We start from the raw sequence: 25,011 nt of genomic DNA on the forward strand, positions 1-25,011 counted from the left end.
ACAGAACATTCGAAGACACAACTAACTTAATGAGACGGAAATCCGATATAATTTCATTAAATAGTCTGTAAATATGTATGTTACGTGTATATTTTCAAACCATTATAAGGCAGTAATGAGTAATAACTATTTTATGTAGTTAAAGGGACATTTGTATTGTTTTAATGGTAACATTCGATTTACGGTCTCTTGCGATGGATTATGCAAATTTATCCTCCATAAATATTCGAGAAAATGTTGCTAACATTTTTTTAGCATACTGACTAGAAGCAAACGCATTACCATCAACTTCTGGCGATAAACAAGCATATCGCTGCCAGAGCGTAGCTGCCAGGTTTTGCTCGAACTTCCACTTCTGTTCTGTGAATCGCCAATAATTTATTCAAGGTAGGTATTCGTTTTTCAAAAATAAAAAAATGTTACTGAGTTCGCTAGTATGCGAATAATGTTATACTGAATTTTGCGTTTATTCTACGCCTAATTGCCACGGCCGATGAAGGTAGTAACTTTTATGAGGTAACTAAATCTAATTTAAAAACTTGTACATAATTTTGAAGAAAATACTTCAGTAAACCGTCATACACGATATGACGATATGCTTTCATTTAGAAGACTTCAATAGGTTAATGAGGTAATAGCAGTGAGAAATTCAAATACTTCTTCGATTATGATTTGTTGGCCCTTAAAAGGGCCGATTTTTCGTATGAAGAACTGCAAAGTTCGAAGAATTTACTTCGAGCTCGTATACTTAGTGACAGCCTTAGTACCCTCAGAGACGGCGTGCTTGGCCAATTCTCCTGGCAACAACAAACGCACGGAGGTCTGAACCTCGCGAGAGGTGATCGTGGAACGTTTGTTGTAGTGAGCCAGACGGGAGGCCTCAGCGGCAATGCGCTCGAAGATGTCATTGACGAAGCTGTTCATGATGCTCATGGCCTTCGAGGAGATACCGGTATCCGGGTGGACCTGCTTCAGGACCTTGTAGATGTAGATGGCGTAGCTCTCCTTCCGGCGTGGCTTCTTCTTTTTCTTGTCTCCCTTCGCGATGTTCTTCTGGGCCTTGCCAGACTTCTTAGCGGCCTTTCCACTGGTTTTCGGTGCCATTTCGATAGTTTAGTTTAGCTTTCCTAACAAAAACTGATAGCCTTTGCCTGCAGTAGTGCCCCTTATATACAGAAAAAGAACCCCTTCCGAAGTACGTCCCTTTTTTCAACTTCTGCCATTCTGTTACCTACGAGGTTCAACCCCCTGGTCGGTAATCGCCATCTGCCTGGATATATAATAAGGGGTGATTCGAGGATCAGGTATCAGTTTAACGCTACTTCATTTGAACGTAACAACGTAAACAACAACCCTCTTACAACATGTCTGGACGCGGCAAAGGAGGAAAAGTTAAGGGAAAGGCAAAGTCCCGTTCGTCTCGTGCTGGTCTCCAATTCCCAGTAGGCCGTATTCACCGTCTGCTCAGGAAGGGAAACTATGCCGAGCGCGTTGGTGCCGGAGCACCCGTCTATCTGGCTGCCGTGATGGAATACTTGGCAGCTGAAGTGCTGGAATTGGCAGGAAATGCTGCCCGTGACAATAAGAAGACCAGAATCATCCCCCGTCATCTGCAATTGGCCATCCGCAATGACGAAGAGTTGAACAAACTCTTGTCTGGTGTCACCATTGCCCAGGGAGGTGTCTTGCCAAATATCCAAGCCGTCCTTCTGCCCAAGAAGACCGAAAAGAAGGCTTAAATATTTGTTGATCGACCTTGCCTGGAAACTTCGAAAAACCGTCCTTATAAGGGCGAACAAGTCTCTATACGAAGAGTTGAAAATTGTTTTCTGCATTACAGCCGTCATTTTTCACCCTTTATCATTTAAAGGGTCATATACAGTTAGAAAATTTTGTTCCAATTCCATGATCGTAGTGAGACTACATATATTGAAGTACACACATAGAAAATTTCATGCCAATCTGTCAAATATTTCCTATATGCATATTTGTAAAGACGTTTCAGAGCAGTTGAAGGAAAGCGAAATTTAGAACGCCTTTTGTTCAAAACTATGTTTTTTAAGTCGGTGAACAAGATTTCTCGAAAACGGGTAAATCGATCTGCTTTAAATAGGTATAACACAAATTTTCTAAAAATATTTTCTAGAAATTAACCGAAGGTATTTCCTAGCCAACTACAGTGGTAACCCGATTTTGTCACGTTTTTGACCTGATTTTGTCATTCCCGAGTTTGTCACGCTTTTGAATTATCTAGAAAATAATTTTCAAATATGTCAAATGTGTTAAAACACTGTGAAAAGAACTGTATTCAATAAATTGATTATCTTGCAGTTTCCACAAAAGTTCTCTCTTATCTCCACAACTATAGTAGCTAGAAGGTTACTTTCTTTGGCAAAGTTCTTTATAATAATATTCTCAAAAATTTTGTAGAACATTGTTTTGCTCTCTCTTACTGCTTGAAAAATAAATTTTCTGTCTTACTTTTACTTACTTTTATTTGCAAAAAAATAAAAATTGAAAAACTACCCGATTTTATAACTGTCCTGTTTTTGTCACCCTTAAATTTATCATGGGGGTGACAAAATCCAGTCATTACTGTAATACAATAGCAAATTTAAGAGTAACATGTTTACGATTGTTTGTGTTTGAGAAGCCGCCATTTTATCACGATAATCCACTCTTTCGTAAAGGTAATTTATTATAGGTATTATATCGATACCTATTACTTTTTGGTTTTTTGATTTCCGATGAATTCATATATACCTATCGTGCTCTAGCAAGACGCCTTATTTTAGAAGTGTCGCGTGGACCAACTATAGTAGCTATTTTCGTTACTTTTTAGATACAAAATATATTACAATACAATTAGAAGTTACCGTAACAAATATATAAATTTTCAGCTAAAAGGTGTTCTTTAAAAAAATTCGAGAAAAATGACTTATTTTAGGCCTACTAATATAAATAGTTTGATTCGTTATCATATTTCTCATGTTTACAAGCTGATTTTTATCCGGTACATAAAATGTAACTAAATATTTTACCAAGCAAAATGGCTAAACTAAGGCCCCGTACAGAGTAAACGCGATACGACTTTGCTCTCATGTTGCTAAATGCACAGTCTTGCTTCGGGTGAAAAAGGGCTGCGCGTATAACAACAGCAAGAAATGTCGCGTCGCGTCGCATGTCGCTTGTACTCTGGCGGCACCCGTAGGGTCATTAGAAAGCGCTGTCGATGTAAGGAGAACATTCACAGCCCACACATCAATAATGTATGAAAATGTTTCTAAAATCAACCAAGAAAAATATTTTAACTATTCTTCATACACAACTTTTGTAGTCCTTATAAGGACTGTTTGTTATAGTACCAGATTCTGGTAATGTAGTTCAAAATTTACTTTTTGGCAGCAGCCTTTTTCGGGGCTGCCTTCTTAGCCGGAGCGGCCTTCTTTGGCTTCGGGGTCTTCGGTTTCTTGGCGGCGGTCTTCGACGGTTTGGTGGCTTTCTGCTTGGGAGCAGCGGCCTTCTTCACTCCAGCAGCCTTCTTGGCAGCTTTGGCCGGCGCGGCCTTAGCCTTCTTCTCGCCAGTTTTCTTGGCAGCGGCGGCCTTTGGTTTCTTGGCAACCTTTTTCTCGCCAGCTGGCTTCTTAGCCTTGGTCTCCTTCTTTGGTTTCTTTGCCGCTTTCTTCTCACCTGCTGGTTTCTTAGCGTCGGCCTTAATCTTGAACGAACCGGAAGCGCCAGTTCCCTTGGTCTGGACAAGCTTTCCCTTTTCGACGCCCGATTTCAGAGCCTTCTTGAGAAACGGAGCCAACTTTGCAACGTCGCACTTGTAGTTGGCGGCGATGTACTTCTTGATGGCCTGCAGAGAGGAACCGTTACGTTCCTTGAGGGTCTTGATGGCGGCCAAAACCATGTCGTTCACTGGAGGGTGAGTCGATGGCTTCTTCGGTTTCTTGGCGTCTCCCTTGGAGGCTTTGGCCTTCTTTGGTGCCTTAGCCGGAGAGGCCGCGGCCGGAGCAGCAACAGGAGCAACAGTGTCAGCCATTCTACTTCACTTGATGATTTTCAAAACGGTAAGATAACTATCTAGAATAGATGCGATCACTATTTTATAGCAGGTACGTGATTACATCGTCCGTGCTTGGGAAAGCATTGACAAAGATAGTAAAAGAGTGTTAAGTCTGTAGAACATATCTTTTAAATATAACTTTTTTAAACCTCTTTATTAATAAAAACTGTACATTTTTTTGATAAAGGATTTATTTGAATAGGATCAAATATGTATGAACCATCCAAAAATGATTAAAAGTTCAAATGTTTTGTAGAAGGTACCATTGAAATAAGCTCTCCTGTTTGCTGTATCTATGTTACAACCTGAGTATTGTTTAAAAACATTCGATTTTTGCATATTGACGAATTAAATGTGCTAAATTTAAATTTGGTAATTAAAAAACAAATATGTTTTCTTCTCTTTCAATAAAAAATATGACACCTAAGTTATTACACTACAGCTAGAAGTGCAAACAATTGGCGCTTATATGTGCTGGCACATTGATGCCCGTAAGTTACACTTCATGGTTTGAAGAAAATGATTTTATTTAAAAAATTATTTTAACTGCATAAAGTTCTTAGAAATAAAACATTGTATTACTCATTTATGTTTTCCTTTTGAGATTGAGAATAGAATTTCTAATTTTATATATTACAGCATGCTTTTGCTGGAGCCATATCATTATAGAATTCTTTCTATTCCTATTCGAGTTCATCAGACTGACCAGATTAGCAAAAGTTTCTGAAAGTCTAAACTTTGCGAAATTTGTTTAACTATCATAAAAAATCTTGACATTTTTTTCACAAGATATTTCATTTACTACGTGAATATGGAATCTCAGTTTTATCAAAACTAATAAGCAAAACTAAAAAGAATATGAGTAATTTTCGCTGAAACGGGACCACTACAAACACGAGGTCTTAAAATATTGGAACTTTTGCGCTTAATAGGTTGAAAATGGTTAAAAAATAAGAATTACACTTTTGATACCTCGAAACAATGGGCCCCTCGCGCGCCATGGGGTCTATCAGGTTCAAAAAAAGTTGAATTTTGAGCAAACCTTGAGATCTATATCATGTGATATTTCATAAATTTGCCATGAAACAACTAACAAATGACCCCAAATCGGAATACGATGTCTTGTGTAAGGTGCCTAGAGCCTTACCTCTGAAGCCGATACAGCCCGGACTCGATTATCCGGGTGTTCATTTTTATTTTCAGCCCGGATAATCGAATCATTATTTTTGGAACAATTTTTTTTTGGTATGTCAAGTTTTTTTACTTTTAGGTATCACAAATGTTTTATTTTGTATTGATCCATCTTCCCAAAAGTCAGAAAATACCTTTCTTACGATTTTTTCCACTGATTTTTTTTTGTGTGTTATGATGATGATGATCATGATGATGATGATTTTTAAGTAAAAAAATTGATTTTATTATCACAGGTTTTTTTTTGTTTTGTTCGCCGATAAAAGGGATATTAGAAAAGAATTTTGTAGCTTTAGGGAGCTAAATCGATAATTGTCAAGTAAGAATCATCATGTAGCATGAAAACTATAACATTTAGGGTTAAAATAAATCATCGAACAAAATTAATTTTTTTTTCACCCGGATAATCGAGTCTAAAAACCCGGATAATGGAATCCCCGGTTAATCGAATCCCCGGATAATCGAGTCCGGCCTGTAGTTCCACAAATGGGAAATCTTCCTCCTGAAAGGACGACTCCATTCGTGTTCCCGTTCACCAGTACGGGGATCGACTATTTTGGTCCTTTGTGTGTAAAGGTTGGCCGACGTGAGGAAAAAAGTTGGGTGGTGTTATACACCTGCTTAACTTCCAGGGCTGTACACCTGGAAGTTGTTCCATCGCTTGACACCAGCTGCTGTATAATGGCTATCCGTTGTCTCATGTCCATTCGGGGCTTACCGCAGTGTATCATGACCGATAACGGGACTAAGGAATATTCAAGCGTACGAGGCGTGGAGTGGAAATATATTCCACCTGGTGGTCCCCAATATGGAGGATGCTGGAAGCGTGTGGTTCGCTTCGTGACGTGTGTGCTTCGTGACGTGTGTCCTTCGTGCAATGCTGCGAGAAAGTCATCCAGCGGATTTAGTGTTGTGAGCTGATTTGTGTGAGGTGATGAATATTATCAACAATCGAATGCTGACACATGCCACAGATTATGCCCTGGAACCTGGACCATTATCGTCAAATATGTTGCTGCTAGGTCGAAATAACTCCATCCAGTTTGACCACGAATTTGATGAACAGAAGCTGAATTGTCGCGCAGCTTACCAGCATTCTCAGATTTATGCTGACCGTTTTTGACGTAGATGGGTGGCTGAGTATCACCCCGAGTTAATTAGAAGTCGCAAATGGCCTGACAATAGGAAGTACCATAAATACTACTTCGGCGATCTGATAAGGTTGATGAACGAGTCGAGCACCGTGGAAACTGACCAAAAGGCGTAATTAAAAAGCAGTGAAAACAGCGAATCAACATATACAAGACCAGTAAGTAAAGTTGTGCTGCTGCAAGCCATCAGTTGGCTTCCTGGTTTGGAAAATGTTGGCACACTAGTTCGTAAAATGTAAACGTCCCCATGCCGGCGTCCGAACAACAGGTTTCCTTGGCAACTGAAGTTAAGTTTTTCAATTTTCATATTCTTGAATAACCTGAAGCCTGGACAAGAAGCTTTTTTTCAAGCTTGTGCATTATCGATAATTGCCTAGAACAATGTATGCTTGTATAATGCAACTAACAAAAGCTAAGAATGAAAAACTAATTTTTTAAGAAATTTCAAAGAATATGCCCTATAGTTCAGCACTCGATAAAGATAGATATTTTATTTCTTCATAAAAGTTGCATGTTTTTACAATATTTACAGCTTTGCCGAAGAAACTATATTTCTTATATTTCTATATTTCCTAACACAAAAAAGTTATTTTTAATTTTCATTATGGTAAGCAATGACTAACTTTTGACAGTTTTAGATTAAGGAAGATGTTCATACGAACAAAAGTGCTGAAGACCATAAATGATAAAATGAAAACAAAAGACACTAGGAAATTTTTAGGTTTTTTGCCCTATTGGACACCACTGTGCAATGGTTGCAATCGTAGAAAAACAATTCATTAATTATGTTCAACCTATTTTTGACCCATTTTTATTAAATTTTAGCAACATAGACCAACCACGTTTTTTTGTCTTGACCTTAAAATGAGGTCAGGCATTTACAATATTTTTTTTTTTTTTTTTTTGAAACGGAAGTACCCTTCGTCAATTCTTATCTTATCTTATCTCACACTAACGCAGCCAATACTTGAAGGCATCCTGGAAAATGACGATTACTTGAGTCAATCATTTTTCTTGTCAACGGCCAGGCCAACTGCGCACAGCATGTACCGCAGAGAATTTCAAAGAATTAAGTGGAACTAGAAATGATACTTAATTCCATTCAACTCATTGAAATCAAGGGGAAGGAAGAAAGCGTGGACCTCCCGTACCAAACGCTTCCCTTGAAGATATTAATTAATTTACAGATTACATTATGCAGTATACAGTCGTTGGGAGTATCTTTGCTAATAGGTGATACCCTGGTTATGCCTCCTAGTTGATCTCGAGGTATGACGCTGGCCTAATAAGCCAGTCATCGTATGTTCGAATCTCGACTGGGAGAGGCTGTTAGAGTCAATAGGATCGTACCAACTGGCCCTGCAATTGTCCTGCACTCAAACAGCTGGCTGGCTGTCGTATAAAAAACAGAAGGTCAAGTTTCGATAACGGAATGTAGCACCTAGGCTGTGCTTTTTGTTAGGTCACACAATGAAAATTGATTAATTTTTTTCCAATTTACTAAAATACGTTATATAAGGTACGTTATATCGAAGTTGCTTTATATCGAGGCGTTGCTGCATTATTAGGAATTTAAGTTCAGCGTGTGTAATTATGTATTCGATTCTAACAAATTGAAAAAATTGCGATAGGAATCCTTTTAATTACTCTTGATAAACCAGAATTGTTGGTCCTTATAAGGACCGTTTTGTACATTTACAGATGTGCTGAGATCAATTGAAATGGCATACAAACTTAAGCACGCTCTCCTCGGATACGACGAGCCAACTGGATGTCCTTTGGCATGATGGTCACACGCTTGGCGTGGATGGCGCACAGATTGGTGTCTTCGAACAGACCAACCAAGTAGGCTTCACTGGCCTCTTGCAGAGCCATAACGGCCGAGCTTTGGAATCGCAGATCGGTCTTGAAATCCTGAGCAATTTCACGAACCAAACGTTGGAACGGAAGCTTGCGGATCAGGAGTTCGGTGGACTTCTGGTAACGACGGATTTCACGCAGAGCGACCGTTCCTGGACGATAACGATGAGGCTTCTTTACTCCTCCGGTGGCCGGGGCACTCTTGCGAGCTGCCTTCGTGGCCAGTTGTTTACGGGGAGCTTTTCCTCCGGTGGACTTACGAGCGGTCTGCTTGGTACGGGCCATAGCGGTAGTTCAATACGATGTTTGATACTTTCCAAAAACAGGTAAGAATTCAAAATGATGAAGCCAAGCCAGGCAAACAGTCCCTTTTATAGTCGCAGAGCGGATCAACACAAACGGGTTTTCCCCGCTACTTTTTCAACACAAACATCTGCTCAACATATACAGAAAATATACAAAGCATAAAGCAAAGCATAAAGGGGAATTTTACTATTCTGCCTGTGAGCATCATCATCATATACATCTCAATACATAGAATGTAAATGATCATACAGGGGAAAATACTTTGCTTACCTAAAAATATATAAAAACCCAAGCGAACGCTACCTCGGCATCTCAGTTTGAAATAATTCGTTAAACGAAAGATTCACAATCAATCGCAATGACTGGTCGCGGTAAAGGAGGCAAAGGACTCGGAAAGGGAGGCGCCAAGCGGCATCGCAAGGTTCTTCGTGATAACATCCAGGGAATCACCAAACCCGCCATCCGCCGTTTGGCTCGTCGTGGAGGTGTCAAGCGTATCTCCGGTCTGATCTACGAGGAAACCCGAGGTGTGCTGAAGGTTTTCCTGGAAAACGTGATCCGTGATGCTGTGACATACACTGAACACGCCAAGCGGAAGACCGTCACCGCCATGGATGTGGTCTATGCGCTGAAACGCCAAGGACGTACCCTATACGGTTTCGGCGGTTAATCAACTCATCGATCGAATCGAATCGAAAAAATTCTCATAAAAGGCTCTTTTAAGAGCCACCAAACAATAACTGAAGATTTGAAATTTTCTCTCTAAAATATAGCACTCAAAATATTTTATATATTTGCGATTGTTTCAAGCAAAATATTTCTGGCTTTCCCTAAAATTAAATGTAGGAGTCACGTTAAACTTTCCAGTCCTTAAAATTTGGTATCATTCAAAAACTATTCAAACACTTTTGATCTGTAAAAGCATAGCAAAGCCTAGGTGCTACATTCCGTTATTGAGAGTACAGCACAATGGCAGGATCAGTTGCTACGATCCTACTGACTCTAACTCTTTTGATTTGTACAAGATTCAAAATAAAGTTTCTATGTTTCGAAGTTGTACCCAACTTCTTGTTTAATCAAAACTACCAGCTTTCTTGATTTTGATAATAAAAAGTGATGTAATTGGTTAAACCATATCTAAGTCTATATCTTTGGCCTAATATCAAGAATTGATCAGTTCGCCTGAATCTACATTTTTCTCATTAAGCATTTATTCTTCCGCAACAAAAAGAAACATAATAAAGCCATTACAAATTATTTTCAGAGTTTTTGTAACCCGCGCCCCTTTGAAATTGGCTTGAAAAATCAAGGTGGCAAAAAAATAATTTGTGGGATATAATTAATTTTTTTTAATCATTTGAGAAACTGCATAAGCGCCATTTGATATGAGTCAATTTTCATGAGTTTTTGGCAGTTTTGAATCCTCGGGGACCATAAATAACCCCTATTAGTTGGGGTTAAAAATATTCCACGAAAATTAGATTTTTATTTTCCAACAGTTGTGTCAAAAGCACATATGTGGTATCTCAAACAAACGATTCTACTGTCTGTGGCCTCTCTATATCTTAGAGCTCGAAAAACAAGTGTTGAACGTTTCTAGCACGAAACAGATCGCTCAAAATCTATCACTTTTTCGTGACGCTCGCATTTTTTGGAACGCCCTATGCCAAACTTACATATCTGAATAATGAATAGTATGAAAAAATATAATACAATTTAAAATGAATATCATTATTGAGTCAGTAAAAGAAATTAGCGACTTACATTGCAAGAATGAGCCCACATAGAACTGGTTTATATTATTTCAAGCAAATTTTCGGGATAAAACCGACGGAATATAACTGTTTCCGAATGATTATGAGAAAGTTCGAATAATTCTTCAATGATGAATTGTTGGCCCTTAAAAGGGCCGATTTGCGAATGATTGAAAGCGTCACTCTAAATTTACTTGGAGCTCGTGTACTTGGTGACAGCCTTAGTACCCTCAGAGACGGCGTGTTTGGCCAATTCTCCTGGCAACAACAAACGCACGGAGGTCTGAACCTCGCGAGAGGTGATCGTGGAACGTTTGTTGTAGTGAGCCAGACGAGAAGCTTCTGCAGCAATACGTTCGAAGATGTCATTGACGAAGCTGTTCATGATGCTCATGGCCTTCGAGGAGATACCGGTATCGGGGTGGACCTGCTTCAAGACCTTGTAGATGTAGATGGCGTAGCTCTCCTTGCGGCGTGGCTTCTTCTTTTTCTTGTCTCCCTTCGCGATGTTCTTCTGGGCCTTGCCAGACTTCTTAGCTGCCTTTCCACTGGTTTTCGGTGCCATTTCGACAGATTTTTAGTTTAGCTTTCCTAACAAAAACTGATAGCGTTTGCTAGCGGTAGTGCCCCTTATATACAGAAAAAGAACCGGCTTTGAAGTCCGTCCCTTTTTTCCAATTCTGCCATTCCGTTACCTACGAGGTTCAACCCCCTGGTCGATAATCGCCATCTGCCTGGATATATAATAAGGGGTGATTCGAGGATCAGGTATCAGTCTAACGTTATTTCGACTAAACGTAACAACGTAAACTACAACCCTCTTACAACATGTCTGGACGCGGCAAAGGAGGAAAAGTTAAGGGAAAGGCAAAGTCCCGTTCGTCTCGTGCTGGTCTCCAGTTCCCAGTAGGCCGTATTCACCGTCTGCTCAGAAAGGGAAACTATGCCGAGCGTGTCGGTGCCGGAGCACCCGTCTATTTGGCTGCCGTGATGGAATACTTGGCAGCTGAAGTGCTGGAATTGGCAGGAAATGCCGCCCGTGACAATAAGAAGACCAGAATCATCCCCCGTCATCTGCAATTGGCCATCCGCAATGACGAAGAGTTGAATAAACTCTTGTCTGGAGTCACCATTGCTCAGGGAGGTGTCCTGCCAAACATTCAGGCCGTCCTTCTGCCCAAGAAGACCGAAAAGAAGGCCTAAATATTTTTCGACCGATTTCTGCTATAAACCAACAAACCGTCCTTATAAGGACGAACAAATCCATATATGATGAGTTGGAAATTATTTTCTCTACACTGAAGAATATTGAATTTACTGATAACATTAATAGTTTGTCATTTGAGCGTTACAATCCGCTTAGCAATTTTATTTTCAGACGTATTATTTCGTTTCTTTACGTATTAAATGGAAAACTACTATCAGCTATGCAGTTTGAATTCCATTTACTACTTAATAGTACCTTGGTTCAGGTTACCATTATTTTAAATTTTTCATAAGCATATTGGAACTAGTGATGACCGAAATTTTCAATTATTCGATTACCGATTAATCGATGAGCGTTATCTGCACTAATCGATTAATTTAACTATTCGTGCTAGTGGTGTTCGATTTAAAATATTCGAATATTTCTTTGATTAATTCGATTAATCGAACGATTAACGTGCATTATTCGTACTCATTGAACTATTCCATTAATTCAACTACTCATGCTGACAGTATTCGATTAAAAATTATTCTAATATTCCATGAGTTATTCGATTAGTTGAATTAATCGAACGATTAACGGATCACTAATTGGAACATGTTCCGGACCACAACTCAGATCAACTCAATATTTTTAAACTCATATTTTCATTAGGCCACCAACTGGAACGAATATAAATATGAAAACAACCTGTATTGCCGTGTACGCAAAAAATCTCTTGGTTTTGACTTTGTAAGTCTCGTAAAGCAGATGTTGACGTCACTAGACTTTCTATAGAATACCAACTGGCTTGGATCCTTCTTGAGCAATTAAGTAATAGAATATCTATCTACTTTTATCGTAGACATATTAAAAGCTCAAAACTATTTACAAACTAGATTTCCAATATTTCCAGAAATATTTTTTTTAAAGTTTATGTACCTAGTAGCAGTCAAATTTTAAATCTAAGCGAAGCGAATAATGAAGGTAAAATCATTGCGATCAATTTTAATTTTTAATACGACCAGACTGATATCTTTCATTTCATACTTGAAGTTTTCAAACAAGCTTCGAATGTGTCTAGTGAATTATTTTAATTGCACTTTTAGTTGGATTTGAAGTTTAACTCCTTCGTTGTCGTTCGGATTTCTATAATTTGAAATTCGATTGGAAACTGAATAAAATTTGAAATTTGATAGTTCCATCGTCGTTCGACGATTTTAAATTGCAAGTGTTAGGCAAACTGGGTTCAGTTTGGTTGTAAATAGGAAAACTAATTCAACTCTTCATGAAACTTATATGTGGCCCTGATAAGGGCCTTTTGTTGCAATATGAGATCAAACGAAAGCCGATTGCCTTAAGCACGTTCGCCACGGATACGGCGAGCCAGTTGGATGTCCTTTGGCATGATTGTGACGCGCTTGGCATGAATGGCACACAGATTGGTGTCTTCAAACAGACCGACTAGATAGGCTTCGCTGGCTTCCTGCAGGGCCATGACAGCCGAGCTCTGGAAACGAAGATCGGTCTTGAAATCCTGGGCAATTTCACGAACCAAACGTTGGAACGGAAGCTTGCGGATCAGAAGCTCAGTGGACTTCTGGTAACGACGGATTTCACGCAGAGCCACTGTTCCTGGACGATAACGGTGAGGCTTCTTCACTCCTCCAGTTGCTGGGGCGCTTTTGCGAGCCGCCTTTGTGGCCAACTGCTTGCGAGGAGCCTTTCCTCCGGTGGATTTACGGGCAGTCTGCTTTGTACGAGCCATGCTGTTTTTGGTTTTGAAACGAAGTGAGCGATTTCAGGATCAAACGGATAATGGTCGGTAAACACATTTTGACCTCTTTTATACTGCACACTCGTCCACTGTTCAACCAATCAGAAAGAGGGAAGTGGAAAATTTTCTACCCTCGTAGGTATAAAAGCAGCCCTCTTGCTCGAATTCAACATTAATTTTGTTCGGTAGTTTGAATCGAATATACCTAACTAAGAAAAATGACTGGTCGCGGTAAAGGAGGAAAAGGACTCGGAAAAGGAGGCGCCAAGCGTCATCGCAAGGTTCTCCGTGATAACATCCAGGGTATTACCAAGCCCGCTATCCGTCGTCTGGCTCGTCGTGGTGGTGTCAAGCGTATTTCCGGTCTGATCTACGAGGAAACCCGAGGCGTGCTGAAGGTTTTCCTGGAAAACGTCATCCGCGACGCTGTGACCTATACCGAACACGCCAAGCGAAAGACCGTCACCGCCATGGACGTTGTCTATGCTCTTAAGCGTCAGGGACGCACATTGTACGGATTCGGAGGCTAAACGATTATTTGACCCATTTGCAACAAACGGCCCTTATAAGGGCCACAATATTATTCATGAAGAATTATTATTAGAAACTTCTCCTCCACTTCTATTTAGGACATATTCCTTTTCTGGAACTCAACATGCCAGTTTAACAGGAAACTCTTAGCAGGCATTAGCAATAGTGTAGTTTTAATCCCAATTTCGGAACCAGTTTTTGGGCCCAAAAGCGGGGTTCTGTTTATAGAAATGTATTCACTGCATTCTTGCCCATCTAACCACAGCGAACACATTTTCATGAACAAAATTTTTGTATCAAACAAAAAAACTGCTTTTGAAGTTTGCAGAATCGATGACGACTAATTTCACCTTAATTTCAAGTTACATCTTTGGTCTTTAACCTTTAAGCCCGGTGAATGATGAAGCAATAGTGATGAAGTAAAGACTTCAAAGTACAAAGCCGCCGAAACGGTTACTTTTGTTGTAAAACCCAAGCTAAAAGTATAATATATCGATGTAATAGAGAACATTGTCGCTATTAGTGACGTCCATTAATCGTTCGATTAAGGAATATTCGAATAATTTTCAGTCGAATATTGCTAGCACGAGTAGCTGAAACCAAATAGTGAAGACAATGTTCAACGACTAATCGCTAGTTGAATAACATAAAAATTCGGACATCACTACTCTCACTATATTAGTGCACCTTATCTTAGCTGCTCTACACCATTCTGTCGCATGAAGAACCTGGACTGATTTAGCTAAAAATAAATTTAGTTTTGATGTTACGTATAAGAGAAAATATTGAAAACTTTAAACTACGAAGTCAATATCCGTAAAATATAAGTAATTTAGAATAATGAACACGAGGGCAGCAGCAAAACCGAATGTTCCCATGTGCTAAAAATTATTTTCTAAATATTTTTACCCAGAAATTAGAAATATAGAAATAATATAATAAACATGCACACTCTCTCCTCCATTCTATATTCTGAACGGATTACGTTTCGTACTTATTTTACTTAAATTTCGTTTATTATTTACATTTATTACATTTTTGTTTCCAGATTAATTTAAGTGATTAAGTTGTTTGCGGTTTACAATTTTGTACATTAAGGATGGCTTATTGTTTCCATGTTCTAGTTTTTGCTGTTGTTTGAAATTTTGTTCCTCCTACTTAACCTAATTTTTTTAGTCCTATTTACAACTACGAGAACAATTCACGGACTGCAGTATCTTCAGAATTGAGACATTTTGCTTTGAATTTCTCACAATCTTTTGTGATTTTTTGTTCAACAGTATCTATCGACGTTAGTTCGTGAATCAATGATGTGCTGGTCCATGGAGAAACATTTAAAATCATCTTTATGAATTTATTTTGTATGGTTTGCAGTTTTTTCTTGTGAGTTTTAGAGCAGATTTCCCAGACGGGCATGGCATATTCGATGACAGGGTAGATTATTTGTTTATAGATTGCTCTTTGATTTTTAATTGAAAGCTTGGATTTGCTGTTGATTAATGGGTATAGGGCTTTTAGCAGAATGCTACATTTGGTCACTGTTTTATCAATGTGGGATCTAAATAGTAGTTTTTTGTCGTTTCGTACGAAAAACACAGCTCAAACAAGATTTCCGTATGGAAAAACAACTCGAATGAAATAAGGAATAGGATTCGCCAAGTTGATCGAAATAATTCAACTCTTTCGAAATACAAAATATGGGTGATTATCTTATACCGTTTATGTTTTTTGACCTAGGTTAGTTCCAACTTGACCACTGAATAAACAAACATTTTCGGGTTATCCGTGTATTGCTTACAACGGGGTTGAAACCGTGAATAAACCCAGAGGGAATCCGACATCCAAAAAGTTCAACCCAGAGCCAAACTAAGTTCAACCTGAGTGTAAAAACAAAAACGCTATTAGAATGCCAGACCAGACCCTCACAAACTGGAGCAAGAAAAATACTAATTATCTCTTCAAGTACGCTTGTGGTAGTCCTAATAAGGACTGTTTGTTATAGTACCAAACTCTGGTAGTGCAGTTTGAAATTTACTTTTTGGCAGCAGCTTTTTTCGGGGCTGCTTTCTTAGCCGGAGCGGCCTTCTTTGGCTTCGGGGTCTTCGGTTTCTTGGCGGCGGTCTTCGACGGTTTGGTGGCTTTCTGCTTGGGGGCAGCGGCCTTCTTCACTCCAGCAGCCTTCTTGGCAGCTTTGGCTGGTGCGGCCTTAGCCTTCTTATCGCCAGTTTTCTTGGCAGCGGCGGCCTTCGGTTTCTTGGCAACCTTTTTCTCGCCAGCTGGCTTCTTAGCCTTGGTCTCCTTCTTTGGTTTCTTTGCCGCTTTCTTCTCACCTGCTGGTTTCTTAGCGTCGGCCTTAATCTTGAACGAGCCCGAAGCACCAGTTCCCTTGGTTTGGACAAGCTTTCCCTTTTCGACGCCCGATTTCAGGGCCTTCTTGAGGAACGGAGCCAACTTTGCAACGTCGCACTTGTAGTTGGCGGCGATGTACTTCTTGATGGCCTGCAACGAGGATCCGTTGCGTTCCTTCAGGGTTTTGATAGCGGCCAAAACCATGTCGTTTACTGGTGGGTGAGTTGATGGCTTCTTCGGTTTCTTGGCGTCTCCCTTGGAGGCTTTGGCCTTCTTTGGCGCCTTAGCCGGAGAGGCCGCGGCCGGAGCAGCAACTGGAGCAACAGTATCAGCCATTATACTTTACGGTTTGTGAAATTTGCGAGAATAGCGGAATATAAACACGATTAATGAAATGTGTACCTTTAGCTTAATCGGTATAACAGTCTGTCGTCCGTGCTTGGGAAAGCAGAGATGAGGGTAGAAAAGTGTGTCGAGTACGTAGAACAAATTTTTTTGACATCACTTTTAAAAACCCTTTAATTGTTTGGAATATTAATTTAATTAAAATAAATTAACATTACCAAATCATCCAGCATGTATAAGCTATTCAAAAACAATTTAGAAGTCAAACTTTTCAAGGAAGATAACCTCCAAATTCGTTACACAGTTTACTATATAGAAGTTACGATAGAGGTATTGTTTAAAAATAGTTGATTTTTGTATATTTTTACAATGAATTAGTCTCATATGAATTATCTGTTTGAAAACCAAATATATTTAGCTCTCATTCGATAACACATATCACAAATATATGCTTACATTGCAGCTATATCTACCCACAATCTGAACCCACTCGTATAGCTCAACCGCTACTCGTAAAGTACGAATTGACAGAATTGAATTGTATTATAAATTTAAAATTCATCTTCTTTTAGTTTAAATATTAGATTCTTTTAAACTTATGATATTTTGTAGTATGTTCATATTTTTTACATGAAATTTACAATAACATTCACATTCTAGATGCTTACGAACTCTTACTTGAGCTACATCAGCCACAGTAGTGAGACGCAATCGCTCTTGAAACATATTCACATCAACGAATGCGGTACTGCAACAACTGACAACTCATTTTTTATATATGTAATTAGAACATTATGCGATACACATATAGTTCTAATACGACGAAATCAAGGAAATGTTCCTTTTATTTTCACTACAATAAATTTGATTTACTGTTTAGATTACTACTTGCATTCTTTTTCGGTGCTTCAGTTTTCCCCTATGTTCTTCACAACTAGAACTCGATAATTGTTGTAGGTATGTATTGTAATAGAATTAAATAGAATTTTTTCTCTTATATTCTTACTAGGGTATGAAATGAAGAAGGTAACTAGGAAAAAGCGCCCTACATAGCTCTAGCCATCCCAAGCCCCTACCTAGCGCCTCCACGTGGCCATACCTGGAAATACTTTAATCTGTATAATTGAGTAGCCAAGGTAGGAAAGATTGAAATTATCTTCCAATAATTTTTCACCAAATTTTGGAATTTTTCCGAAAATATTTTTTAATAAATCTAAGAGTTCGTGATTACAGTTTTTGACTCAAACTTCGGACACTTCAGAATAAAATGCTCGTAAGTAAGTATATCGCTAGTAGGATAAAATATTATGGCTATATGGCCTCTGAGAGACGTTAGATTATCGCCAATCACTATTTTGTCAAGTGCTGATGTTTTTTTGTTAAGCGACATAATAATTTGCTTACATTTTTATGAGAAAATTGATGTTTAATTAAATAATAAGTTATGATAGGGGGATTAGGGGCATAACGAGCAAACGGGGCGATATGGGCACCCTTCTTTCTACTAAAGTACGCATTTTTTAATATCATATAACATGTGAAACACTGCTGTAGGTATTACAGTATCTATGTAACAAAAAATGAGTGATATCTCCTTTTAAAACACAGATATATTAAAAACTCCACTTGGTTCTTAGACGCTGAAAAAAGTACAAGGGTCTTAGTGGCACGGACGCAAGCTTGACGTAGGACTACGAATGTAGAGCAATTCGTCTTCCAATGCTAAAGCCGATGATTTTTGTATGAATCTATACCTATAAAAATGGATTTCTGTGTGTCTGTCTGTCGGTATGTTCCTTATAGAATCGAAAACTACTGAACCGATCGGCATGAAAACTTGCATGTAGGGTTTTTCGGGGCCAGGGAAGGCCCTTATGGTGGTTAGAAACCCCTCGCCCCACTAAGAGGGGGTGCTCCCATACAAATGAAACACACGTTTCTGCATAACTAGAGAACTAATCTAGCAATTGGAACCAAATTTGGCATGTGCGCGTTTTTGGAGGCAAGAATTTTTCTATGGTGAATTGAGACTCCTCTCCTCTTTAGGAAGGGAATTATGACCCCTCTTCTCTTTAAGAGGGAGGGGGGGGGGCATACAAAAGAAATACAAATTTCCACTTATCTCGAGAACTAATCAAGCAGAAACCAAATATAGCATGTGGGGGTTTTAGGAGGCAAGAATTTTTTTCTAATGAATTAGGACACCTCTCCTGTTTAGGAGCGGGGGCTCCCATACAAATGAAATACAAATTTTCTCATCACTTGAGACGTTCTGGTTTTGCGAGGTCATTATTAAAATTGTCGGTCACAATGATTGGAACAAATTCATAAAAGTATCTGTACGTGAACAAGTTCCTCGTCATAAACAGCTCTGCTTGTTTCAAGGTTGTATTTGGTGGAAGATGTATTGAACATATGGTTTTGCGGTTACCAATTAGAACTTCCGCAGCACAAATGTCACCATAGTCGTCTGATACTTTCAGCAGCGGATCGTGATATTCACTGAACTTGTTTATTACGTGTGGAATGGATGATGCGGAGACATTTATCTTTTTTGTAGATTGCTACGCCACCTGCTCGTACACTGTTACGATTCGAGTTGACGATACATTAGAAACCTAAAGGTATAATTTGATTGAATTAATAAAAAAAATAATAAATCAATGTCAAAGCATAGCTATACCTTCGACATCAACCATTGTTATCCATCCAAGTTTCACTGAAAGCAAAAATAACCATCCGCATCAACACGTCAAGTGTGAGAGCATTGAGACATTGCACATTTAGGCTAACTAAATTAAATGGATTCGTCGTTACAATTCGATGATCGGAGAGCTGTTGAAGCTCGTTCTGCAATTCTTTCATTTTTTGTGTATTGCAACCTTTTGAATGATAGAACTTGAACTCGTTCCACTTATTTGTAAGATAGAGGCCTTGCAACGATGAAACGCGTGACAATCCCACATATGCTAACTGTTGTTCTTGGCTCTTGTTGTAATCAAATACTACTTCTGAGAAAGTGCCCCCTTGTGATTTATGCACCGTAAGCGCACAAGCACTGATCATGGGAAACTGCGTTCGCTTCCATTTGATATGCTGCTAAGTGAAATATTAGCTACCCGTTTGAAAATTGGTGTCTAATCTTGCTCTAGCACTCCAGGTCTGGAGAACACAAGGGGTCTTGATTTTATGCGTAATGCAGCGTCAATCGCAGCATTCTCGAACTTGAGTCAGAGACGTGTTGGTGTTTGTGTTGGTTGCACCTCATTGTCGTCATATTCTAAAAACTTAAGTTCACCAATTGCTCCGTTTACGAGACCGTCTTCGACGTCAACATTAGTGGTGATCATATACGGTATGTTGACAACCAAACACAGCAGAAACAGCAAACATCCGGATTCAGCAACATCCATTCTGTGCTTACTTACTTACTATTATTTATTGTTCCTCAAATTTTTACATTTCTGTATGTTGGACATTTTAAGTGATACAGTAATTAGCAACTTTTCATCTTTGGCTCTTTTAGTTTAACGGTAGCAATACTTTAATTTAACATGGAAGTTTAAGCTTTTAGCTTGTTTGATTGACTATCTAAAGTACTGTTTTAAAACTTAACCTAAGATATTAACTAGTAAATAGTGCATTTATCAACTGGAACTCAGACTGAGAGCAGTTTGTTTTGAACTTTTCACGGAGAGCCGTAAATCTATCTTCTACAGTCGGGAAATTAGCTAGTTGATGTACATCAGATGTTCTAGTGTGCCAGGGTAGATTCAAGATCATCTTCAAGGCTCGATTTTGCATAATTTGGATTTTTTTCTTATGAGAAGCTGCACATCGCCCCCAAATCGGGATAGCATACTGCGCTACAGGAAATATAATTTGTTTGTAAACTGCTAATTTGTTATCGATATTCAATGTTGATTTTCTGTTGATAAGCGGATATAGCAACTTAATTAGAAGGTTACACTTATTTTTAATTTTTTCAACGTGCGAGCGAAATAGGAATTTTTTGTCAATGGTAAGCCCAAGATAAGCAACCTCTACGGACCAATCAATCACTGAACCGCCCAAAATGATTTTGCAGTCAGCCGGTGGAACGTGCTTCGAAGACAAGCTCAGAGGGAACAATATTGTTTTCGTTTTGGATGCATTGATGCGAATCTTCCATGTTTCCATGTACTGTACGACAGCGTTAAGGCAATCCTGTAATTGTTTCGTTAGATGTTTTGTCGATCTCCCTTTGCAGAGTATGGCAGTGTCATCCGCAAAGAAACACAGCTGACAATGGTTTGGTAACTGTGGAAAGTCAGATGTGTACACGTTGTACAGGGTCGGTCCCAGCAGACTTCCTTGTGGTACCCCAGCGGGTATGTCAAAATATTCGGACAATGCACCACCAATGCTGACCTTGAAACGCCTTTCGCTAAGGTAGCTTATTAGAATTTTGATTAGGTAGTTTGGGAAATGCTATCGGTACAATTTGTAGATGAGACCTTCGTGCCAGACGTTGTCGAATGCTTTCTCTACGTCAAGCAGAGCCATCGCCGTGGACTTTGCAACGGCCTTATTTCTGTCGACAATGTTGATCACTCGCTGTAGTTGCTGCACCGTTGAATGGCCTTTCTTGAAGCCAAACTGCTCTGGTGGGACTATTTCGTTGTTGTTTAGGTGTTCTGAGAGGCGGTCTAGGATTAAACTTTCAAAAAGCTTGCTAACGGATGATAGCAAGCTGATTGGTCGGTAGCTGGCGGGGTTACACGGATCCTTGCCAGGTTTGAGGATAGGCACGACTATTTTCCATACGCTCGGGAAATAGTGAAGATCTAAACATCGGTTGTAAATTCTTGCTAGCCATTCATAGGCAGTGGAGCTCAGTCTTTTTAGAACTATGTTAAAGATGGCATCAAATCCAGGAGCCTTCATGTTTTTGCATCCCATGAGAGTTGCTGCAATTTGGACAGCAGTGACTTTTTTGCCTTCTGGGACAAGGCAACGCTTGTTTTGCATTGTACTGTTCGCTTCGATAACAGCAGGTTCCATTGGACAAATAATTGTGCTACCCAGGTTGTGCGAGCTTAAAATGTGCTCACCAATGGCGTTGGCTTTTTCGACCGACGTGATCAAGACGGCATCGTTTGATTTCAGCGGAGGGATCTGTTGTGGTTTCGATTTAAGGATCTTAGCAACTTTCCAGAAAGGGCGTGTATGCGGGTCCATCTTAGCAATTTCCTTCGAGAAAGTATCGTTTTTCAGTTTGTCCACTCGCTCTGATATGATTTTAGTCAGTCTTGACGACACGAGCTTTTTGGCGAGATCGCCAGTACGTTGGAATTGATGCCTGACTTTATTGCGCTGCCTAATTATAGTTTTTGTCATCGTGTCAAGCTGGATAACTCGGCTTGAGACTGGTGCACTTCTTATACAGGATTCCTCCGCTTGGTTAACAGCTCGCTGAAAACTTTCAATAGCCCGATTTATGTCTTCTACTGAGTCCATCTCTTCATCCCGCTCGAGCAGTCGGTCCACCATTCTTTGGAACTCCACCCAATTTACATTCTGGTAGTTCTTCCGCATCCTTTTTTCCTGTTGAACCGGAGTAGTTAGGATCTCAACGGTAACAGGATAGTGATCTGAGCTTAAATCACTTATTGTAACAGGTCTTAGTGTAGTATTCATGTTAGTGAGAAAGAGATCCAGAGTGGATGGATTACCGGTTGGAGAGAGAAATGTTGGTTCTTCAGGTGCGTTGACGGTATAGTAACCCAGCTGCGAGTCATCAAAGAGCAGACATCCATTTTTTTTTTCGGCGGTGGTTGAACCATGTCTCCTGTTTAGCGTTGAAATCGCCCGCTATAATAAATTTCCCCGTTCGTCTAGTGAGCTTAGCAATGTCATTTTTGAAAGTTCTTGCCATACCATTGCTGTCGTAACACTGCTTAGGACAATAGGCACCAACTAAGAGAATTTTTCCTGCATCTGATTCAATTTCAACACCTAGAGCTTCAATGATAGTGGTCTGGAGATGTGGTTTAACAGAGAATTTGATTGTATTTTGTATGGCCATCGCAACACCACCTCCGCCAGAGTGAGCACGATCAAGCCTTATTGTCGTATAATCCGGGATGCTAAAGTTCATACCAGACTTTAAATGCGTCTCAGTGAGAACCGCTATATCAATGTTTTGTTGTATTAATAGGTCACAGAGTTCGATTTTTTTCCGCAAGACACCGCGGGCATTCCAAAGTAGGACACTTAACGGCTCAGCAGCCATATTGTATAACAAAATTTCCCAAGACCAAGATCTGGTCCCGACGATTTTCACAACGTTGAAGTTTCTCGCACATTTCAGCAAATATGGGCAGAAGTTGTGCGGCAGAGAATTTAGGCGGAAGTTGGTCCATGAGAGGAGTGTTTAAATTGGGACTTACCGGAGAGCTTCCAGTAACAGGTAGTTGAGCAGCAACCGTCGTCCAGGCTTGGTCTGCTCGTTGGTTTACTGCTGGTTGAGGAAGATGTTCTGGATTCCCAATACCGGCTCCTTGTACCGGCAAAGCAGGAAAATCGATAGCGTTGAGCGTCGCTGGTCTTTGGACCCTTCGTCCCGGTTGATTTCTCGTCGATGCTTCGCGTCGAATACGCCTATACTCCTCTCGCTTGGTACAGGCTTTGTCCAAAGCCCGGTGCGCTAGGCCACAGTTTGCGCACTTGTATGCTCCTAGGTCGTCATAGGGGCAGGTTGAGGTAGGATGCGGTTCCGCACACATGTTGCATCTTGGTTTCAGGTTACAATTTCTGGTGCCATGTCCGAAGTTCAGGCACTGCATACACTGAGTGACGGTTTGTTTGGTCCCACGGTACGGCTCCCAGGAGATGATGACGTCACAAATGGAGCGAACTGCCTTAAGCGCGCTCATGGTAACGGTACCTTTCCTAAAGTGTATCAGGTAAAGGCAGTCACGGTATGGATAGTTTCCTTGTTTACGAGAGATGGGGTGAACTGCAATTGGTTGCAGTTTGTAGCGATTGACTAATTCAGTAACTATATCTTCCTTGTCCATAGCTGGGAGCCCTCGAACAACAGCTTTGAACGGTTTGTCCTCCGGCAAGTCGTGGGTGAAGAATTCGGCCTTCGAATTTTTCAGATAGGTTTTGACTTCAACCCATTCATTTTTAGCGGATAGGACAATTTTGATGCCCATTCCGGTCAATCTGTATTGGGCCTGGGCACAAATTGGCTCCAGGCCCCTTTTCAGTTTAGCGAGCTGCATGTCTTTTACAACAATAGGTGGCGGCTTAGCCGAGCCAGGGACTGTAGGGACGTCATCACCAAAACCTTCCATGTCGCTGAGATTTTCAGCGTGCAAAAGCGTGTGCACAATATTAAATTAAGGAAATCTGCGCCTATCATACTCACTTCATCAACAATGACTGCTTTGAACGCATTTCTATGTAATTGCCGTGCCTCGAAACTAAGCTTCCCTTGATTCCTACGTGCCATGGTTCCTCCCATGGCAACGGCAGCCTTTCCGGTTGATGCGCAAGCGATGAAAGAATTATTTAGCGTGTTATTAACTTGGGAAAAGCGGTTATGTCTCTATAAGAATCCTGAGGGTGAAAATTTTGCCATAATTTGCCGGACCTTTGAAGAATACTTGTAGTGGCTTACCATTCTCGTAAAAGCTGAGAAGACTGTCAATCGTCTGTAATATTAAGTCACGTTGCTCTTTGTTCGACGATCGTACCAAAGCACAATAGTCCTGCTCGAACATTACTGTCGTGCGTTGCTTAATAGCTGATAGTCCGTTTGTAGGAAGCAGATTGATGCCGTCATCATTCGGGTTCATGGTGATAGCTTTCGCTCATTCATCACGCTTTTCGTTTGCAATTTCCTCCTGCGCATCTGGAGGATCGTCCATGCACAGCCTCAGATACTCCTCAATAGTTTGTTCGATATTGATTTGACTGTCGTATTCCTTTCGCTTCGCCAGAATAGCTGATTCGTGAGCCTCTAACAGCAAGAACTTGTTCCCATCCAGTACATCAAACAATTGGTTCTGAAATGAGACGAATAGCGTTACCATTTCACGCTTGTATTCTGATAACTGCGATATTTTATAACCGCACCATTGCATTATACGAGTGCTATGGGCTTTATATGTGTTACTGCTATTCCTTTCTTTTGTACCGTGACCGCACATAATTGCGATCAGTTCCTAATTCCGATCACTCAACCTAAATGGTCAATTTTTAGAAAATTGAGCCAAAATCTGTACTAAACGAGCACGCTTAGATATTGTGCTATGTGTTTATGTGTCAGTTGTTGAAAAATGACTGCCTTTGGGGCACTATGCACTTCAAAATAAATTAAATTCGACAGGCAGTAGCAAAAAACGCCATCAAAATGTATTTTCTTAGCCGAAGTGCTAAGCGCTCGATCAAATTTGCTAAGATCATAGCAGCGTGAAAATAGATTACCTTCTTCGGTATTC

The 25,011-nt window shown here is 40.0% G+C and overlaps 8 protein-coding genes and 1 pseudogene across 8 annotated transcripts; 4 read left to right on the plus strand and 5 right to left on the minus strand.

Moving 5' to 3' along the window:
- Positions 1 to 729: 729 nt before the first annotated feature.
- Positions 730 to 1,116, minus strand: LOC128732787 (histone H2B). Its single transcript, XM_053826162.1, has one exon. The coding sequence runs from the start codon at positions 1,102 to 1,104 to the stop codon at positions 730 to 732; it is 375 nt and encodes a 124-aa protein (XP_053682137.1). The 5' UTR covers positions 1,105 to 1,116.
- A 248-nt stretch (positions 1,117 to 1,364) lies between these two features.
- LOC128732784 (histone H2A) lies at positions 1,365 to 1,739 on the plus strand. The gene has a single exon (XM_053826160.1). The coding sequence runs from the start codon at positions 1,365 to 1,367 to the stop codon at positions 1,737 to 1,739; it is 375 nt and encodes a 124-aa protein (XP_053682135.1).
- A 1,592-nt stretch (positions 1,740 to 3,331) lies between these two features.
- Positions 3,332 to 4,045, minus strand: LOC128732782 (histone H1-like). Its single transcript, XM_053826157.1, has one exon. The coding sequence runs from the start codon at positions 4,043 to 4,045 to the stop codon at positions 3,392 to 3,394; it is 654 nt and encodes a 217-aa protein (XP_053682132.1). The 3' UTR covers positions 3,332 to 3,391.
- A 4,100-nt stretch (positions 4,046 to 8,145) lies between these two features.
- LOC128732375 (uncharacterized) lies at positions 8,146 to 13,285 on the minus strand. The gene is made up of 4 exons (XM_053825625.1): positions 12,883 to 13,285; positions 11,157 to 11,163; positions 10,526 to 10,879; positions 8,146 to 8,566 (listed from the first exon to the last, which is right to left on the minus strand). The coding sequence occupies exons 1-4, from the start codon at positions 13,283 to 13,285 to the stop codon at positions 8,146 to 8,148; spliced, it is 1,185 nt and encodes a 394-aa protein (XP_053681600.1).
- On the plus strand, positions 8,936 to 9,209 carry LOC128732786 (histone H4-like; annotated as a pseudogene).
- Positions 10,522 to 10,899, minus strand: LOC128732788 (histone H2B). Its single transcript, XM_053826163.1, has one exon. The coding sequence runs from the start codon at positions 10,894 to 10,896 to the stop codon at positions 10,522 to 10,524; it is 375 nt and encodes a 124-aa protein (XP_053682138.1). The 5' UTR covers positions 10,897 to 10,899.
- Positions 11,160 to 11,534, plus strand: LOC128732785 (histone H2A). The gene has a single exon (XM_053826161.1). It carries the CDS (start codon positions 11,160 to 11,162, stop codon positions 11,532 to 11,534), a length of 375 nt encoding a protein of 124 aa, XP_053682136.1.
- Positions 13,286 to 13,509: 224 nt separating the features above from the next.
- Positions 13,510 to 13,832, plus strand: LOC128732790 (histone H4). Its single transcript, XM_053826166.1, has one exon. The coding sequence runs from the start codon at positions 13,513 to 13,515 to the stop codon at positions 13,822 to 13,824; it is 312 nt and encodes a 103-aa protein (XP_053682141.1). The 5' UTR covers positions 13,510 to 13,512; the 3' UTR covers positions 13,825 to 13,832.
- A 2,024-nt stretch (positions 13,833 to 15,856) lies between these two features.
- Positions 15,857 to 16,510, minus strand: LOC128732783 (histone H1-like). The gene has a single exon (XM_053826158.1). The coding sequence runs from the start codon at positions 16,508 to 16,510 to the stop codon at positions 15,857 to 15,859; it is 654 nt and encodes a 217-aa protein (XP_053682133.1).
- Positions 16,511 to 25,011: the final 8,501 nt, after the last annotated feature.

Source organism: Sabethes cyaneus, chromosome 1 (assembly GCF_943734655.1).
Source record: "Sabethes cyaneus chromosome 1, idSabCyanKW18_F2, whole genome shotgun sequence".
In the NCBI taxonomy this organism is placed as follows: Eukaryota; Metazoa; Arthropoda; class Insecta; order Diptera; family Culicidae; genus Sabethes; species Sabethes cyaneus.